General features: G+C 45.5%; 1 protein-coding gene across 2 annotated transcripts in view; it reads right to left on the reverse strand.

Moving 5' to 3' along the window:
- DRD3 (dopamine receptor D3) overlaps nt 1–20,562 on the reverse strand; it is a 46,635-nt gene that overhangs the window by 19,531 nt on the left and 6,542 nt on the right. For both annotated transcript variants that reach the window (XM_005674944.3, XM_005674943.3), the window contains exons 2-3: nt 15,556–15,668; nt 2,015–2,157 (exon numbers count right to left, since the gene is read on the reverse strand). In XM_005674944.3, the coding sequence (XP_005675001.1) occupies nt 2,015–2,157; nt 15,556–15,668 (256 nt within the window). The remainder of the gene's footprint in view (nt 1–2,014; nt 2,158–15,555; nt 15,669–20,562) is intronic.

Here is a 20,562-nt window from a genome sequence, read left to right on the forward strand (position 1 = left end):
GATTCTAGAGTCAATGAAAATTATAGAGAGTCAAAGTTCACCCTGAATCACATATAAAAATATATATGATTTGATTACAACCCTGAACAGTAATAAGTAAAGACATATGACACATGCAGTAATATGTCATCTTTTATAAAGAGTTCAACATAGCATGTAATTTTAGAGATGAAGTTGCTGCACTTATTTGCAGGAGGCCACATATAAAAAGAAATGCTGAAAACTTCCTAACTAAATACGTAGACCAAGACACTTCCTCCTTTGAAGAAAAGTTATGACCAACCTAGATAGCATATTGAAGAGCAGAGACATTACTTTATCGACTAAAGTCCATCTAGTCAAGGCTATGGTTTTTCCAGTGGTCATGTATGGATGTGAGAGTTGGACTGTGAAGAAAGCTGAGCACCGAAGAATTGATGCTTTTGAACTGTGGTGTTGGAGAAGACTGTTGAGAGTCCCTTGGACTGCAAGGAGATCCAACCAGTCCACTCTGAAGGAGATCAGCCCTGGGATTTCTTTGGAAGGAATGATGCTAAAGCTGAAACTCCAGTACTTTGGCCACCTCATGTGAAGAGTTGACTCACTGGAAAAGACTCTGATGCTGGGAGGGATTGGGGGCAGGAGGAGAAGGGGACGACAGAGGATGAGATGGCTGGATGGCATCACTGACTCAATGGACATGAGTTTGAATGAACTTCGGGAGTTGGTGATGGACAGGGAGGCCTGGCATGCTGCAGTCCATGGGATTGCAAAGAGTCAGACACGACTGAGTGACTAAACAGAACTGAACTGAACTGAGTCCAAATATTTGATTTTGTTCATTTATGCTCTACTATATTATTACTCCAAATTTGTTGATAAGGAAGCTTAACTTAGAAAAGTTAAGTAACTTGTTCAAACAGACACAGCTGTTAAGTAGTAGAACTGAAGTTTGAATCTAGGTTTTTCTGACTCCAGGGCCTCTGCCTTCTTAAATGTATTCTGACTTCTAAATAATTGACCAGCAAATGACTCTTTGAAGACTATTTATAAGTTAAGATTTACCTGAATTTATGTGTAATATGTTACATAAATCTGTACACATAAGTACATAGCTACGTGACTTGTACATGTATGCCAGAAATTCATTAAAATGGAACATAGCAGGAATTGAATGAACCAATTCAAATGGACAAAGTAAGAAATCCAGATGAACACTAGAACAGGAGTTAATTAGTTATCTCTTAGTGAATACTCAGTGTTTACTCTCAATGCCTATAACTTCACTATATGTGCTAACAATTTTCTTTCAACACATGAAATTCCTGAGGCTGAAAGATGGTCATAGAATAGACATGGAAGGTTCTGAAGCACATGAGGTGTAGATTTGGATCAGTATTGTATTTAAAAGTCCTGGACATGTCAGATAAACACGTTTTTTATCCATTTGTCCATCCATCCATCCTGCCAACCATCCATCCTTCTGATAGAAGATGTACCATGTGCCAAGCACCATGGTCAAAAATTTCTGTATATTAAAAATATAAAATACATCCTCCTAGTTCCCAAATGCTATTCTAGTTCTCAAATGCTAGAAATGATTCTTACTGAGTAAAAAGCTAGAAATGTATACCCTGCTCAAGGGCTTTTATGATATGCTACTTTGCGTTGTAAATTCATTACAAATTATCATCTTTTCATTAACAAATCTCACCTGAATTATTCATATAGCATAGCTTTTTTTTTAACTGGCATATTTCTTCAAATGAATACAATGGTATTTCTTTCAAAATAGGAGTAAGCCAAACTTCATTAATTGGGGCAGAAGGTGGCTCCTGTACCATTAATTGAAGAGATTTTGCTTTCTATTTTATTTATAATCAGTAGAGGCCAGTGCTTTGCAGTCTATAGAATCCTCATATGATTACAAAGTACACTGCCTTTGAGGTCAGACATTTCAGGGATGAACACCACTCACAGCCGTTCAGATACACTATGAATCACTTGGCTGTTGGAGTGACACTGTCATTGTTACCTGTGGTGTTGAAGCCAAGGAGGAGAGGGCAAGACACAGCAAAGGACAGCACCCAGACAGCTGTGATCATGAGGGCCACACGTCGACAGGAGCTCTGTCCCGTGCCTTGCTGGTAGTGAACTGGCATGACCACAGCAGTGTACCTGTGAAAGGAAGGGGACAGAGAATAGATGTGATCAGTTCAGTTCAGTTGCTCAGTCGTGTCCGACTCTTTGCGACCCCATGAATCGGAGCACCCCAGGCCTCCCTGTCCATCACCAACTCCCGGAGTTCACTCAGACTCACGTCCATTGAGTCAGTGATGCCATCCAGCCATCTCATCCTCGGTCGTCCCCTTCTCCTCCTCCCCCCAATCCCTCCCAGCATCAGAGTCTTTTTCAATGAGTCAACTCTTCGCATGAGGTGGCCAAAGTACTGGAGTTTCAGCTTTAGCATCATTCCTTCCAAAGAAATCCCAGGGCTGATCTCCTTCAGAATGGACTGGTTGGATCTCCTTGCAGTCCAAGGACTCTCAATACCATTGTTTGACTTGAACACTAAATATTTATTTTTCACAGTTCAGGAGATTGGGAAGTCCAGAGTTAATGTACTTGTAGATTTGGTATCTGGTGTTAAACCCACTACTTGGTTGGTGGACAGCCATCTTGCTGTGTTCTCTTATGGTGGGAGGGGTGAGGCGAGCTCTCTGGAGTCTCTTTTATAAGGGAAAATCCCATTAATGAGGGTGGATTCCTACTCAAAGGTTCCACTTCCTAGTGCCATCACAGTGGTGGTTAGGATTTTAATATATGAGTTTGGGGGTAGGGGATGTAAACATTCAGTCTGCAGAACACGCTTTTAGATGGTCAAAGCTGTTTTTTATTCTTGTTGGATATTGTCTTTTCTGTAGTATATCCACACATACATTTCCAGCTGCTTATTGGACTTACCTGTACAATTGTTCCATGGTTGTCCCAAACTCAAGCTATCTGAAGTAGATCTATTTCCCTACATCTCTTAATCTGGCTCCAATTCCTGCCTTTCTTCAAGACATCCACACCCAACACTCAGGCTTTTTGACAATTTCTTCGGCCTTTCCATATCATTTGCTCACCCATTCATTTAACATTTCATTCATCCAGCATTAGCTTCCCTGGTGGCTCAGACGGTAAAGCATCTGCCTGCAATGTGGGAGACCCAGGTTCGATCCCTGGGTCGGGAAAATCCTCTGGAGAAGGAAACGGCAACTCACTCCAGTATTCTTGCCTGGGAAATCTCATGGATGGAGCCTGGTAGGCTACAGTCCATGGGGTTGCAAAGAGTCGGACACGACTGAGCGACTTCACTTCACTTACTATTATCCAGGCCTTATTCTGGAAATACCAAGATGTGCAAATGGGACAATGGTCTCTTTCTTTATTGAGCTTGAAGGTAAGTAGAGTGGATGGATGAAAAAAATGTTAATATAAAATGAAAACTATCATGAAAGAATTAAGTTGAGTGACATGTTTAAGGGTAGCTGCTGCTGCTAAGTCACTTCAGTTGTGTCCGACTCTGTGCTACCCCACAGATGGCAGCCCCCCAGGCTCCCCCATCCCTGGGATTCTCCAGGCAAGAACACTGGAGTGGGTTGCCATTTCCTTCTCCAAAGCATGAAAGTGAAAAGTGAAAGTGAATTTGCTCAGTTGTGTCCAACTCTTCGCAACCCCATGGACTGCAGCCTACCAGGCTCCTCTGTCCATGGGATTTTCCAGGCAAGAGTACTGGAGTGGGGTGCCATTGCCTTTTCCAGTTTAAGGGTAGAGGAGGATATAAAGAAGGGGCGAACTGACACCAGATGGGAGGAAATGAGTGGGGTGAGAGGGAGCCAGCCATGAGGGAAGGTAGGAGAAGAGCATTTAGGTAGAAGGACAGCAGGTCCTGTAAATTTATGCGTTATAGTAACTTCCCTATTTGTCCATGCACTTCTACCACCTTCTATCTGTGATGGCCACAGCCTCTTGGCTGGTTTCCTGTGCCAGGTTCCAAAATAGATTTCGTTGTATCTTCCCCACCCCACGGTCGCTCAGCTGACAACTGTCTAAGATGGGCAGAATTCTAAGATGGCGCCCAAGGTTCATGCACTGTAGAACGAGCAGAACTCCTGGGATTAGACTACAGATCAACAAATTGCATTACCGAAAGGGAGATGATTCTCGGTGGCTGGGCCTAGTCAGGCGAGCCCGTAAAAGGAACTCAGTACTTCCTGAATAAGAGAGAGTCAAAGCATGAGAAATTCTCCCCCTGGCCTTGAAGGGGCAACTTGGCACGTTTGGGAAAAGATCATTTGGCAGGGGCAGCATAAGGCCTACAGGAGCTGAGAACAGCCCCTGGCTGACAACCACTAAGAAAGTGGGAACCTCCATCTTATCATTGCAAGCAACTGAATTCTACTGACTACATGAATACATTTGAAAGAGGAAAACACAAGTCAGCCTATACCCATTTTCAGCCTCGTGAGATCCTGAGCAGAGAACCTGCCTATACTGTGCACAGACTTTTGACCCGTGAGATAAAAAATGGATATAGTTTAAGTCATTACATTTGTGATAATTTGTTACATAGCAACAGAAAACAAATACAGTGTCAATACTAAGCCTTCCCCAACATGACCCCAACTTGTCTTGCCAATTTGACTTCCCATTGGTCCCTGACACTTACTTATAACTCCGGCCATGTTAGCCATGTAAGCCATGTTACTGATGGGTAATCTTCAATAGTCTTTGTTCAATCCATTGTCCCTTTTCCTTCTCCAGGTAGCTCATATTTTCTCCCCTTTAACCTCAGATCAGCTCTCAGTAACCATCCCAGTCCTTCCATCTTATGAAGCCCTCTAACTCTAAATGCATAGTACTCTTCTGACCATCAGTCACATTGCTCTTCTGCATGCAGCGTCTTGCCTCACTAGTGAACTTAGCTTATGGCTGGAGAGAGATAGACTCCGTTAAGCTGCTTAATGGCTCAACTCATCTTAGAGCCTTGGTATTCCATATAGGTCCTTGCACAAGGCAAGTAGTAAGAAGCTGTAGGCTGATTGCCTCATGGATCCTGTAGGTGTCCTACCCCAAAAGAGGACAATTCTAATTCTATCCCAGCTCAAGGGATCTAATATATACAGCTGAGTCTACAAATGCTGAACATTTATTTACTATTGAAGTATGATTGATTTACAATGATGTGTTAATTTCAGGTATATAGTAAAGTGATTAAAAAATATATATATATATATTTGTGTGTGTGTGACTCTGTGTGTGTGTGTGTGTGTGTGTGTGTGTGTGTGTGTATGGGCTTCCCAGGAGGCGCTAGTGGTAAAGAATCCACCTGCCAATGAAGGAGAATTAAGAGACGCATATTTGATCCCTGGCTTGGGAAAATCTCCTGGAGGAGGGCATGGCAACCCACTCCAGTACAGTTGCCTGGAGAATTCCATGGACAGAGGAGCCTGGCTGGCTATAGTCTATAGGGTTGCAAAGAGTTGGACACCACTGAAGCGACTTAGCATGCACTCACACACACACTTTTTCAGATTCTTTTCCCATATAGGTTATTATAAAACATTGAGCATAGATCCCTGTGCTACATAGCAGGTCCTTGTTGTTCATCTATTTTATATATAGTAGTGTGTATTTGCTACTCCCAAATTCCTAATTTATCTTTCCCGCCCACCTTTCCCCTCTGGTAATCTTGTTTGTGTTCTATGTCTGTGAGTCTGTTTCTGTTTTGTAAGTAAGTCCATTTGTACCATTTTTTGGATTCCACATATAAGTGGTATCATGTGATAGTCGTCTTTCTCTGACTTAGTATGATAATCTCTAGGTGCATCTATGTTGCTGTGAATAGCATTGTTTCATTCCTTTTCATGGCTGAGTAGTATTCCACTATGGATATGTACCACAGCTTCTTTATCCATTCATCTGTTGATGGACACTTATCTTGGCTATTGTAAATAGCACATATGCTCAGATTTTCATGGTCCTCTCGGTATCCAGGGAACCTGGAGGCCAGATGCAGAGCAGGAACCCCCTTAGCTCCTCTTGTGCACCCCAAGGCTTGGGGCTGAGGAAGGACAGACCCTGAGCTGGAGGTGGTGGGGCAGTGCTCCCCAATGCTCCAGCTATCTGACTCATCTGCCTCTTGTGAATCTGGCCTTAGAGTTCATGTGTTAACATTTGTTTCCCCAAAGAGCCTTGCAAGTCAGCTCCAAGGGCAAGGATGGATGCAGACTTGATAGAACTTGGCCTTGGCACCCTGGCATGTGACAGAGGTGATTCTTTCTCAAGAAGGAGAAACGGAGCCCTTATTTAGTAAGGTCAAACTTAGATCCCACCAGCAACTCCAAGGACGGCCCATGATGGCCCAGTTTCCTTCTCCTGATGCACGTTACAAATCCTCCGTTGAATCCCTAACTTGGAGATGAAGGGGCGGGCAAATACTGCCTGGCACTCCTCCGGGCTCTCACTCTGCTCAGGACTTCAGGCTCTGCTGGGGCTTCAAGTCAAATACATCTACCGGGGCCTGGCCCTTAGCAGTGATCCCTTGAGGCACCTCGGAGGAGAGGCTGAGCCTTGAGTCCTGTAGCTGCCCTGGCCAAACACCTGCTGAGGGTCAGAAAGGAAAGGTAAGATGCACTTCCTGCCCTTCAGACCTGCAGCTGGACCCAGGCCTTCATTTACATAATTACCTTTGATGTAGAAGAACCTGACCATCCCATTCATTCAGTGATATGCTGCTAAATGCTTAATAACTGGCTCTGCAGGCGAAAAAGAGCCTTAATTTATGCCATTTGTCAATTTATGTGGTACAAATACTCCCACCATTGTCCATTTCAAGTTACACCAGTGGTTTAGTAACTGCCTCAAAAAGCTCCTAAAGTTTTGCCATCAGCTCTCACTGGCCATTACGAGCTGACTCCAAGTCCACCACTGATAGTTGCTCATTTTCCTAAATAGGCTTTAATGTTCAGCAACTTCTTGGAGGTTCCAATTTGTTCAATGAGTCAGTAAACATAGAGAGCACTGTCACTGAATGATTACATGATGGAAACAACTTCCCATAGCTAGTGGTGGCAGAGGCCAGGCCTCTTCTGGCTGCCCCGCTACGTCTCCAGGGCATTGCAAGTCTCTGAGGCCTTGTGGGGACTTCGCAGGTGGTGCAGTGGAAAAGAATCTGCCTGCCAAGCAGGAGATGTGGGTTCAGTCCCTGTGTCAGAAAGGTCCCCTGGAGAAGGAAATGGCAATCCACTCCAGTATTCTTGCCTGGAAATCCCATGGACAGTGGAGCCTAGCTAGCAGCCTCAGTCCATGGGGTTTCAAAAAGTTGGACACATCTTAGTGACTGAGCAGGCACGCACGAGGCCTTGTGGGGACAAGGGCTTCTTCAGGAAACATGGTATTGAAGGGTGCTTTGTACTTTGAGAGCAACCAGCTGCCTGGAACTGAGGTTCCCCAAGTAGCTTGATTCTATTAATTTCCTGCAGGTCCTGTTAAAATGCATATTTCGAGGTCACACCCTTGGATATTTGTTTCACTCCAGAAGTGTGTATTTTTGACAAGCAACTGTATCTTTTAATTAGACAAGCTGGAGGAAGTCTGCATTGGGGAACATTGCTGTGTCAAAAACTCCTGTGAACTTGGGTTAGAAGTGAGAGATGAGACTACATCTTGCCATTGTTACATTAATATTTTTTCTTAATTTTAAAACATGATTAAACTTTTAGAATAAGTGACCCCCCTTTGCACCCCCCTCACCCCAATTTGCTTCCAGGGCTTTTTCTCCGGGAAGCTTGCCACAATGGGCTGAGACCCAGAGGCTGTTCCGGCATTGGCCACCGGAGGGCGCCAGAATGCAGCAAGAGCTCCGCCAGCGCAGCGGGGTGAGAAGTTCACGGCTCACCTGGGGGCTCTCCAGGCACCGTGGGGAGGTGGGGAGGGAAAGCTCGGGAGACCCCCCTGGTTCCTGCAGCCCTGCAGGGACCCCGAATTCCCACTCAAGCAGACTGCTTAGCCTCTGGTCTGCCCCCGAATCGATGGCAGATGACCGACCTTAGGCCAAGGCAGGCTGGGCGTGGGCCCGTGCCCTCCCTCGGCGCTTCCAGGTCCGCAGCCAAGCGCCAATGCGCTGCGTGCGCTGTCCCGATTGCAGCGCGCCTGGCCAGGACCCCTCCCTTGGAGCTCTGAGCTTTCTGGGTCCTTGCTGGCGTGGCGGGGAACACTGGCGGTGTGCTCAGTGGTAAGCCGATGGGCAATGGAAAACAGGCGGATTAGCGACTGAATCCCACTTGGCCTGTCGCTGAACTGTGGGGCCATGGACCAGAGATATGACTTCGTTGAGACCCAATTTCCTCATCTGCACAGTGGGGATGTTTCCGCCCGATAGGGCTGTTTTGGGTATTGAATGAGATGATCTCTGTGAAGTTTTTTAGCACAATGCCCAGCACCTATTAAGCATTCGAAAAACAGTATTATTATTGTTGTCATTATTATTGTGCTAGCCAGGGGATCTGTAACTGTTCATATTAATCAGTTTTGGGGAGGCAGGTGTCTGCACCTTATTCCTGATTATCAGGGAACATTAAGTTTATTTATTTCTCAAACAAACAAGTATACAGCACTTTCTTCGAGTCAAACAACGGTTTGAAGTGCTCTACAAATATTAACTCATTTGTTCTTCATAACAACCCTTCTGCTGTGATCCCCACTAAATGGAAGGGTGCTGAGGCCCAGAGAGGTTAACTGACTTATTCAAGGTCACATTGCTATGAACTGGTAAAAAAAGTGAAAGTGTTAGTTGCTCAGTCATGTCGGACTCTTTGTGACTATAGCCCACCAGGCTCCTCTGTCCATGGGATTCTCCTGGCAAGAATACTGGAGTGGGTTGCCATGCCCTCCTCCAGAGGATCTTCCCAACCAAGGGATCAAATCCTGGTCTCCTGCACTGTAGGCAGGGAAGCTTATGGAGTGGTAGAGCCAGGATTTCCAGCCAGGCACCATGACTCAGAGCTAGGGGGCCCAGAGTGTGGCTAAGCCTCTGAGAAAGGCAGTGAGCTGGAGGAGAAAGAGGCTGCCTGGGTCTTTCCTCCTTTACCTACCAGGTGTGAGATCTGGGCAAGCTTACCTGCACAGTCTAGCCTAAAGACTCTTTACTTGTAGAATGCAGGTAATACACCTGCCTTGCTGGGGTGCTGTGAGGGTCAGCATAATGACAAGCTCTTGGTGCCTGGCCTGTAGTACATGCTAAAGAAACGGTAGCTATTGGGTTGGCCAAAAAGTTCATGTGATTTTTTCCTTAAGATGGTATGGAAAAATCTGAATGCACTTTTTGGCCAATGCAGTATTTCTACTGCTATTGCTTTTAGATTCACTCATGTTAGGATCAGCAGAGTGGTAGCCAGGTCACTGAAGACAAAGGAGATGTCCTGGCTTACTCCCAGGAAATGGCACCTAGAAAGCTGGGTGCCAGCCTGGCCAGAGGCCCCTCCCTCCGAGCCCCATCCTCGCCTCCAGCAATGAAGGGGCTACTCGTTGGCACAGACAGAGGGGTGGTGTGTGAGTCAGAAGATTCAGGTTCTAGGCTCAGAACTAAGAGGCTATGGGACCCTGGTGAGCGTTTAATTTAACTCATTCCTACACCAACAAGTTAAGCTACTGCCCCTCTGACTTCCAATTCTGTGACTGTGGTTCGTGGGGTTGCCACTTTACTGAAGGTCTCAGGTCCTCGCAGAATTCGACCTCGGCCTGGAGCCCTATCGACCGGTGGGAGGTGTGTGTGTGGGAACCGAGGAGAGTGCGTCCTGAGAACGCTGCTGCGGGACGGCAGGAGGCTGGGCCGGGAGGGAGGGCCTGAGTCTGACTCCCCGCCTGGGTTTAATGAGCCCCCAGCTCTGTGAGCGCTGCTTTTCACCACCTTTTATTTGGTCAGACAGGGGGCTCAATAAATCTTTAGTTCTGTGGACTCCCCTCGTGGAATTGTTGAAGGAGAAAGCTTTTTGCAAATGACTGGAAAGCCCATTGCAAACATAAAGTGCTTATTTAGATGCAAACTAAAAAATCCAAGGTGCCTGTGACTCATCCGGTACCTATTGTGCTTGCTGCAAAGACGCGGAGGCTTGCCTGTGTGATGGGTGCCATTTGAGAGCCACTTAAAGAACTCCCTGGTGAATGAATTTGGTTGCATTATTCCCGGGATCCTTGCGGAGGACCCGTATTCTCACCGCTCGCGCGGATCTTGTCCTCCTCCTTTGACACTTTCTCAGCCCTCTCCCCGAGTTAGCTCTGACCCAGGGTGCGGCGGGAGGGGTTGGCCCACTGGGAGGCAAGGAGCCAAGGGAGGGGGGCTCTGGGGGTGGTGTTCACCCACTCTGCTTTTTAGAAAAGAAAAGGCAGCATTAATGCCAGCATCCAGAGCTATGCCTGAGAATCTAATGACAATGGTATTACTTGCTTTCAAAAACCCTTTTATCATTTCCTTTTCTTTTCTATCTCCTACTACCCTATTATTACAGATCAGGGCTTCATGACCAAAAAATGCTGAATCCATTTGGTCAAGTTTGTCAGATGGGTGACTAGCATTGTGTGAAGACCAAAGGTCTGCATGAATGATTGCATTTTTAATGAATTGACCGGCTATTTGGCATCCCATGAACAGAATTTAATGCTGTGTACTGCAAACTGCTGTGAAGGATAATAGAGACAGCTTTTCCAAGGCCTATTTTCAGTCCTAGAAGAGGGAGGAGTCTACATTTTAAGGTTGGTGAGGGTTGGTTCGTTTAGACCTACAAGCCAAGAGGGGAGCATCCTTGTCCATTGGGGTCTAAGATGGGAACTTGTCCCTCAGGTTGCAGGTAGGTGAGTGCTGTGTACTCTGGAAATTCTTCCTGTATGAGACAGAAGCTAATGCAAAGTTTGCTCTTGTTGGTTGTGTCCTAAGTGGTGCAAGTAGAAGTGTGCGTTAAGCACGGCTGCTGCCAGCAAAATGGTGCTTTTGTGCAACTTACAAAAAGATACCCTCTCCTGGCTGGTGAGTTGTAAAAAAGTACCCTCTCTTGGTCTACTCCAGGCTTGGGCATGAAGCCCTGGCTGAATTCAGTTCCCACACTCTAGCCACAACCGGCACAACCTCCCCTACCAGCCCATGCGTGAAAGTGTGTGTGGGTGGAGTGTGTAGTTCAGTTCAGTTCAGTTTAGTCGCTCAGTCGTGTCCAACTCTTTGTGACTCCATGGACTGCAGCACGCCAGGCCTCCCTGTCCATCAATAACTCCCACAGGTCACTCAAACTCATGTCCATCGAGTCGGTGATGCCATCCAACCATCTCATCCTCTGTCGTCCCCTTCTGCTCCCGCCTTCAATCTTTCCCAGCATCAGGGTCTTTTCAAATAAGTCAGTTCTTCCCATCAGGTGGCCAAAGTATTGGGGTTTCAGCTTCAGCATCAGTCCTTCCAGTGAATATTCAGGACTGATTTCCTTTAGGATGGACTGGTTGGATCTCCTTGCTGTCCAAGGGACTCTCAAGAGTCTTCTCCAACACCACAGTTCAAAAGTATCAATTCTTTGGTGCTCAGTTTTCTTTATAGTCCAACTCTCACATCCATACATGACCACTGGAAAAACCATAGCCTTGACTAGATGGACTTTTGTTGGCAAAGTAATGTCTCTGCTTTTTAATATGCTCTTCAGGTTGGTCATAGCTTTCCTTCCAAGGAGCAAGTGTCTTAATTTCATGGCTGCAGTCACCATCTGCAGTGATTTTGGAGCCCCCCAAAATAAAGTCAGCCACTGTTTCCACTGTTTCCCCATCTATTTGCCATGAAGTGATGGGAATGGATGTCATGCTCTTAGTTTTCTGAATGTTGAGCTTTAAGCCAACTTTTTCACTCTCTTCTTTCACTTTCATCAAGAGGCTCTTTAGTTCTTCTTCACTTTCTGCCATAAGGGTGGTGTCATCTGCATATCTGAGGTTATTGATATTTCTCCCGGCAATCTTGATTCCAGCTTGTGCTTCATCTAGTCTAGCATTTCTCATGATGTACTCTGCATATAAGTTAAATAAGCATGACGACAAGATACAGCCTTGCTGTACTCCTTTCCTGATTTGGAACCAGTCTATTGTTCCATGTCCAGTTTTATCTGTTGTTTCTTGACCTGCATACAGATTTCTCAGGAGGCAGGTCAGTTGTTCTGGTATTCCCATCTCTTTCAGAATTTTCCATAGTTTGTTGTGATCCACACAGTCAAAGGCTTTGGTGTAGTCAATAAAGCAGAAGTAGATGTTTTTCTAGAACTCTCTTGCTTTTTCAGTGATCCAATGGATGTTGGCAATTTGATCTCTGATTCCTCTGCCTTTTCTAAATCCAGCTTGAACATCTGGAATTTCACAGTTCATGGACTGTTGAAGCCTGGCTTGGAGAATTTTGAGCATTACTTTGTTAGCATGTGAGATGAGTGCAATTGTGCGGTAGTTTGAACGTTCTTTGGCATTGGCTTTCTTTGGGATTGGAATGAAAACTGACTTCTTCCAGTCAGTCACTGCTGAGTTTCCCAAATTTGCTGGCATATTGAGTGCAACATTTTCACAACATCATCTTTTAGGATTTAAACTAGCTCAACTGGAATTCCATCACCTCTGCTAGCTTTGTTCATAGTGATGCTTCCTAGTGCCCACTTGACTCTGCATTCCAGGAGTGTATAGGCACACCCTCAAAGATGGGAGAGGGTAGGGTTGGAACTAGAAGGCTAGAGGCCCAGAGCCTGTCCTAGGAGCTCTCTTTACGCAGCTCTTCCCTAACTCCTCCAAGGCTGGTCTGATGCCATTCTCATGTCCTCTCTGAAGGTGCATATTTGTGGTATACACATTGGCTATCCTCAGGCAGGGGTCCCTGGATCCAGGTTAATATTCCTTGTTCAAGGCTCTGAAATAGGTACAGCAGGGACATTCATGGGCGATGAGCTAGGATGGTGTGTTGGGTGGTGGAGGTGGTCATGTAGCAAACCAAACACAGTCCATTATTTCTGTAAATCATACATTTCTGAAAACATGTACTAAATGTCCAGCAATCACACAAAAGGCATAGATGCTATGGGAGGAATTCTGTTCTCAGAGAGCTAAAAATATTATAAAATCCCTAACAATCCCTTTACTTTTTAACGGCTTTTATCAAGATATAATTCACACAGTTCATCTAAGTATAAAATTAATGTGGGTTTTTTGGTATGTTTACAGAGTTATACAACTGTTCCCCTTTATTTTTAACACATTCTTTAATGGTATTAGTTTTAGCATTATAGACGCATTCTTTGATTTTCCTTCTCAGCATAGCCAGTCAAGTAATAAAAGTCAAGTGATAGCCAATCAAATGATAAAAGTCAAGACCATTGAGTTGGCTGGTAGGTTTGCAGTATCCCCAGAGGGTTGGGTTCTCATGTCCAGTCGCTGGTCACACATGCAGGGAAGTTTAGGGCAGAACTGTGGGTCATGTGAATGTCGCACGTGGGGCCGTGAGGAGGGCCTGCCTCAGGATTCCTGCGAAAGGAGCCTGGCGATGCCTCAACATGTTCACAGGGGAAGCACCATAGGAGGCCAGGGGTGACTGAATTAAACTGCAGACGATTTGGAAGGGCTTCGCAGAAAAGGGGACTGGTGTGATCAGCCTTGGAGCATAAGAGAGCCAGAGGGCAACCCAGAAAGAGATGAGACTGCAAAAGTGAGGCCATATTGTGGAAACCTTTGAATCTTAGGCTGTGAAGGTAGTTTCTGTTTCTATTCCTCAGGCCAAGGTGACTGAAGGGTTTTGAGTAGGGCAGTGGACATTCAGGCTCCAATTCTGGGGAAATAATTCTGAGCGTGGTTGAAGGGCCATTTAGGAAGCTGTGGGAGGTCATAGGAGTCTAAAAGAAGCAGGTGAGGTAAGAAAGGAAAGACGGGGCATATTCAGAAAACATTTCAGAGACAGAGTCTATAAGCCCTGATTGTTTAGCTACATCAGTGTATCTAAACAAGGAGATGAGGAAGAGAAGGGAGCTGAATAAAATCCCAGATTCGAGAAGAATGATGTTGCCAGTGAGAGATCATCAAGAAGGTCTGGTGCTTTGATGGTTTGGTTTTTAACATTTCGCCTCATAGGAGCCAGTGGTATATCCAGGTAATAGTGTGGTCTGGATATCAGATTAGAGGTGAGGTTGGAGATTCGAGGAGGCTTAGCACAAAGCCTGTGATTATTACCTTGGGAATCAGATAGACATGAATTCAAATCCTGGCACTGCTTCATACTAGCTGTGTGACTTGGGAAAACTCCATTATTCCAAGAAGCTGGAAATGAAGCTAATAATATTACCTAAGGGTTATTGTACCACCACCGCGATGGACATGAGTTTGAGTAAGCTCCGGGAGTTGGTGATGGACAGGGAAGCCTGGCATGCTGCAGTCTATGGGGTTTCAACAAGTCGGACACGACTGAGCGGCTGAACCGACTGGCTGACGGGTTGTTGTGAAAAGGAAATGGGTTAAGGTTTTGACATGCCTTCGCACAATGTGGTAAATTCTCAGTAGATGGCAGATTTTATCTGGGGTCACCTGTTGAAGCTATGGAGTGGATGGATACAGTTCTGGGAGAAAGAGTGTAGGAAGACAAGAGGTAGATGGCGAGTAGGAAAAGGGGAGATGGAGGCTCTTGACCAGCCACAGAGGCCGCAGGCTGGACAGCGACCTCCTTTTCCCAGGGTGCTCCGCGGGTCTGGAGGTGTCCATGGGAACCATGACAAATCTGACTCAGGATGGAGGGAGAGACAGAGGAGAGGAAACATAGAGAGGAGGGAAGAGAGGAGCGGAGCACCCAGAGCTGGGGCAGGGCTCGCTTAGGGCTGGAAAGTGATGCTGTTCTGATGGAATACACACAGGCTCGAGTCAAAATCGTAGAAGTCACTCCAGCAACCGAAAAGCAATTCTACAAAACATCGTCCTTGTTTTTCTTAAACTCTATGAGGGAAATAAATATTTAACAAACAGGTCATGGCCACGTTTTCTGCAATTCCCTTTCTCCCTCATCCACTCCTCTCTCCGTCCTCACAGATACTCCCAAACTTTTCTCTCTCCTCTCTGTCTTTTGCCCCTGGCCCCTTTGTCTCCCTCCCTTTACCAAAACCAAACAAAATAGCAGCAGGAAGGTTTTCTCCTAATCTCACCTCCCTGTCTCTCTGCTTTCTTGCTACAAAGTTAAGAGTCCTGAAAGCCTCAAGGATGGTGGAAAAGTGAAACCAGAATCTTCCTTAGGGATCTGTGGGAAAGGAACACTTCCAGAATAGTTATTTCTCTCCTATCACAGGAGTTTCATCTCATCTACAAACCACCATTTAAAAGAAAAAGAGAGAAAAGAAAATGTCCCAGTGTTAAGTTGCACTTCACAATGAGCCCCGTGCCCTAGATGCCGACCCTGCACCTTCAACACAGCAAGGGCAGCTTCCCTAGGAGGGGTCCCTCACCGCCTGACCTAGTCACCTCTCTCCTAAGCCTGGAAGGAAAGCCCAGCCTTACCTGTCGATGCTGATGGCACAGAGGTTCAGGATGCTGGCTGTGCACATCATGACATCCAGAGTGACGAAAACGTCGCAGCAAACTCGGCTGAAATTCCAGACCCCACCTGTCACCTGGGCATCAGAGACAAGGACGTTAGTGTTTCCTCCCAACAAAGGGACAGCAACCCAATCAACTATACTGCCTTCCCTGGGCTGTCCCGCACAGATGTAGACATGCCATCTCTGTGGGTACAACCTCATCACCAACGGTAGGCAGACCTTGAGCGAATGTCAGGGTGCCCAAGATTGCTTGCCTGAGAAAGGTCAAACTGGCGGAATGTCAGTACTGAAATGGATCTTCTGAATCAAATATTCCAGCATTTCTCAAAGTGCAGTCCTCAGTGGGGTGCTCATTAAAGACATAGATTTCTGAACCATTTCCTGGACCAACTGAGTCACAGTGTCTGGATCTGGGGCCCATGAATCATCTTTTTAAAATGAACACTCCCCACCCATCACACCAAGGTTTGTGAATCACTGATCTGTTTCAACTAGAGTCTCTTGATGAAAGTGAAAGAGGAGAGTGAAAAAGTTGGCTTAAAACTCAACATTCAAAAAACGAAGATCATGGCAACTGGTCCCATCACTTCATGGCAAATAGATGGGGAAACAGTGGAAACAGTGGCTGATTTATTTTTCTGGGCTCCAAAATCACTGCAGATGGTGACTGTAGCCATGAAATTAAAAGACGCTTACTCCTTGGAAGGAACGCTATGACCAACCTGAAGAGCATATTAAAAAGCAGAGACATTACTTTGCCAACAAAGGTCCTTCTAATCAAGGCTATGATTTTTCCAGCAGTCATGTATGGATGTGAGAGTTGGACTATAAAGAAGGCTGAGTGCCGAAGATTCGATACTTTTGAACTGTGGCGTTGGAGAAGACTCTTGAGAGTCCCTTGGACTGTAAGGAGATCCAGCCAGTCCATTCTGAAGGAGATCAGTGCTGAATATTCATTGGAAGGACTGAGGCTGAAGCTGAAACTCCAATACTTTGGCCACCTGATGTGAAGAACTGACTCATTGGGAAAGATTAAAGGTGGGAGGAGAAGGGGACAACAGATGTTAAGATGGTTGGATGGCATCACCAAGTCGATGGACATGAGTTTGAGTAAACTCTGGGAGTTGGTGACGGACAGGGAGGCCTGGTGTGCTGCAGTCCTTGGGGTCACAAAGAGTCGGACACGACTGAGGTTGAGCTCATCGTGGTTAAGTGATGTATCCGTAGATGCACAGCTCGTGGTAAAAGAGCTTGGGTGACTGCCAGATGTGTGCACTGTGCCGAGACTACCTCTTCGAAGCCCTCCACCCAGTGCAGAGCTCACCCTGTTCAGGAAATAAGCTGAGAACACATTTTTTGTAAACGTCCCCTCCACAGTAAAAGTCTGTCTGGCTTCTGGTTTTAAAGCTTGGAAGCTTTAGCAGCATCTGTAAGAGCCTATGCCAGTGCCCCCACCTTCATCACCGCGGTCCTGCTCACCAAGACGTAGGGGGAAAGGTGCGTCCAGGGCATTGGAAAGGGGCCCAGATCCTCTTTACTACTCACAGAGTCAGAGAAGATGGTTCTGACTTCATGCATGTACACATGTGTTCCGAGCTCCGTAACTCTTCCGAGTAACATATATAAATAAGTCAGGGATTTAGATGATTTAAGTTATATTCTAGCTCCTTTCTATTTTATTAATTTTTAAAAAATTTTCTACATAACGTAATTGAGCCAGAGAGAGATGTCAGGGAGACTATCACTTTCATGCACACATGCTGCTCTTGGGGCCCAGAGGCTTTTGTGCTTTTGCCAGCTTCCAGCCCCTGGGGCTGCCATTCTTGGGCACCATGGGTCTTAAGGGGAAACCTGTGAGGCTGGCCCCCTAGGTTTAGCTGGGTGTTCTTGATAGCTCTGCTGGCAGGCCAAATGGCTATTTAAGAGAAAGGGGAGTGAAACATAGGTTCAGTAGCCTCTGAAGTAGCTTCTCAAGGAAAAAACTGCTAACAATAGTGCACGAAAATCCTGTTGTTGCTCTAATTTTTCTCATCCAAGAGTCTTGTTATTATCACCAGACCACTTCACTGTGTATCCTTGTTTTATGGCATTAAAGCACGTTCCTGGAAGGCTCTCTGTTTCCCCGCCACTAATCACTTTTCCCCATAGAATTATTTCCTTTTCAGCATTTGATCTTCTCCCTATATTCGGTCATCTCCAGCCTCTAGTATGAGAAACTCTTACCAAAAGTATTTTAAGAGCAACAATGAGAAGTTCAAACTAGTGATGAGGTCATCATTTTTGTTCATTTAGTTGTGGATTTACTTTCTCTCTTTTAGTCCAGTCATTTGGTGCTATGTAAATAAAAGCCTAATAATGAATACAGAGGAATTCTGAAAATGAAAAATTTTTTAAAGGGACGTCTGTCTAAGGCAGCCAGGAGAATAGAAGAGGGTTTTGCTCAGTCCATAGGACAGTTCTTTGCTATAAAAGCTTCTTGCAAAAGGTGAAATTTGTATGTAGTAGTGTGTTAGTCACTCGGTTGTGTCTGACTCTTTGTGACTCTGTGGATTGTAGCCCACCAGGCTCGTCTGTCCATGGCATTCTCCAGGCAAGGATTCCGGAGTGGGTTGCCATTCCCTCTTCTGGGGTATTTTCCCAATTCCAGGATCTAACCCGCAGGCAGAATCTGCACTGAAGGCAGATTCTTTACTGTCTGAGCCACCAGGGGAATTTGTATGCTAAATCTCTTTTAACATCTCTTTGTATGCTAATCTCTTTATATAACTTAAATTGGGGGAAACCATTTTTTTTTTTTTTTTTTTTGGTGAAATTGTGAGTGCCTGTTTGTTTCTGTGTGTTGGGGGACTGTGTAAGTGAGAGAGGATCATTAGAACAGTAGCAAACTCCAGGCTTGCTGGACGTCCTGTTCATTCATTCATTCATCCATAACATAAGTACCTGCAAAACTCCTATTAGTTCATTAGAGGAGGGTATATTATGTGTTTTTTAAAAAGAGTTCTTCAGGCCCCGTCCTTGTAGAGTACTGAAGAAGCAAGGCATTCTAAATAAAATAGAGATCATCATGAGATGATAATATCATTAATAGAAGCTAACATTTATTGAGAACTCAGTCTATGTGGGTCTTCAATCCACATGACCCATTGCAGAAATTTCTGTAACTTTGGAACTTGATCCCTGAGTTGTTTTTTTTTTTTTTTAAACTGTATGTGCTCTCAACACTTTTTGAGGACAAATTATACACTTATTTGATAGGAGATTAAATGACTGCTACTTAATCAATCTGATAGGAGCAAGGAGTTTTTCTTGTTTGCCGCTGCATCCCTCTCCTAGAGGAATCCCAGCTTGCAAATATATTCTGACAGGATGAAGGGTCTCTGACATAATCTGTGTTAATACTAACAATTACATACATGGCCTCTGGGGCTGGTTACTGTCCTGTGAGAGAGGACTGTTGTTATCTTCATTGCTGAGAAAGAGACTAACGTTTGATGAGGTGCAGCACCTTGGCCCAGGAAGGCATGGATCTAGAGACAGATGGGGCCCTGGAATGTAGATTGTTACACGTCACTGTATGGGGGTATCGGGTGAGGAGGGGGCAGCTGTTGGAAAGGGATGGAAGTGGGTGGACACAAGGAGGAAGAGAAAACCATGTGCTCATCAGGGAATTTTGTGGGACGGACCACATCACCCCCCTTCCAGGGAATGGGAGACCTTCTGATTGCTTGCATCCCAGGATTCCAGAAAAACAGTGCAAAACACTGGGGGCCCGCTGACTTTGGAGCTAGTGAAAGTACACACCAGGCAGGTCCCTGGTTTCTTGAGCTCCTCAGGGCCAAAGCCCTCAAGCTGTCCTCTGGCTTCCAGGCCCCCTCTGTGCTACCCCATTCTGGCTCTCCTCTCCTCCCGTCTCCAACTCTGCCAGCAAAATACTCACTCTCCCCTTGATCTCAGCTCAGTGTCAAGAAGAAAACAACCTGATTAGCTATTTAAGTAATTCCCGCTAAGGTGCCATCACTTGGCCTTCTCTGGAGCTTGCTCGTCAAGATGTGTCTCTAATTGGTGGTATGTATAATGAAAATATCTTTATTTTTTTTAAAAAACGAGTCCTCCGCACCAAGTAAATAATAGTGAACAATCAGTAGCAGCCAAGAACATGCTAAGTAACTCTCACAGCAACCCAATGAGGTAAATATTCTTCCCAATTTATAGAAAAGAAATGGGAGTCTGAGAGGGGTTGAATAATTTGCCTAAGGACACATAGCTAGTAAAAGCAGCTGGAATTTCAAACCTTAATGTTAACCGTTACTCTGTTTAGCCTCTCAGAGGTCAGCACCTTGACACGCTGCCTCTGAGACGTGTACAATTTTAACTCCATTCTCATATCACAGGAGGGGGAAGACTTGGCCTTGGTCCATCATCCATCCACCCACGTGCCGGTGTTTATTGAGGGCCCATTATGGGGCTGACGCTTTGCTGGGATGGGTGTACTGAAATGAATTAAACTTGTGAGATGAATTAAACTGTATTGTGAGGCCAGAATACAGTGCGTGTGTTGGGGGGGATGGCAGGGGGTGGCGGGGGAGCGGGAAGTCGTGTGTGAATGGAAAGGGGTGAACTGAAGGCCCGGGAGAGGCACACTAAGAAAATATCTATGATAAGTGCTGACAGATGAGTACAGTGTTGGGAGAAAATGGAAGGTAAAGTGATTTTTGAAATTAAAGCAGGAGAAAAGCAGAAAAAAGAAATCTGATTGACTTAAGGCTTTTTAAGAGATGTGATTCTACCTTTCCCCTAAATTTTAATGAATAACTCACTTCGGAATTAAACAGCAGCCAGGTGGTGTTACTCTCACTTGCTAATGAATATAACTGACTCCCTTTGGCAATACAGAAGGGGGTGGAGCAGGAGAGTGTCTTAGGTACTGAAGTTGGCTATTGATTTTCAACAGGCACAGCCAGGGCAG

This window comes from Capra hircus, chromosome 1 (assembly GCF_001704415.2).
Source record: "Capra hircus breed San Clemente chromosome 1, ASM170441v1, whole genome shotgun sequence".
Taxonomy (NCBI): Eukaryota; Metazoa; Chordata; class Mammalia; order Artiodactyla; family Bovidae; genus Capra; species Capra hircus.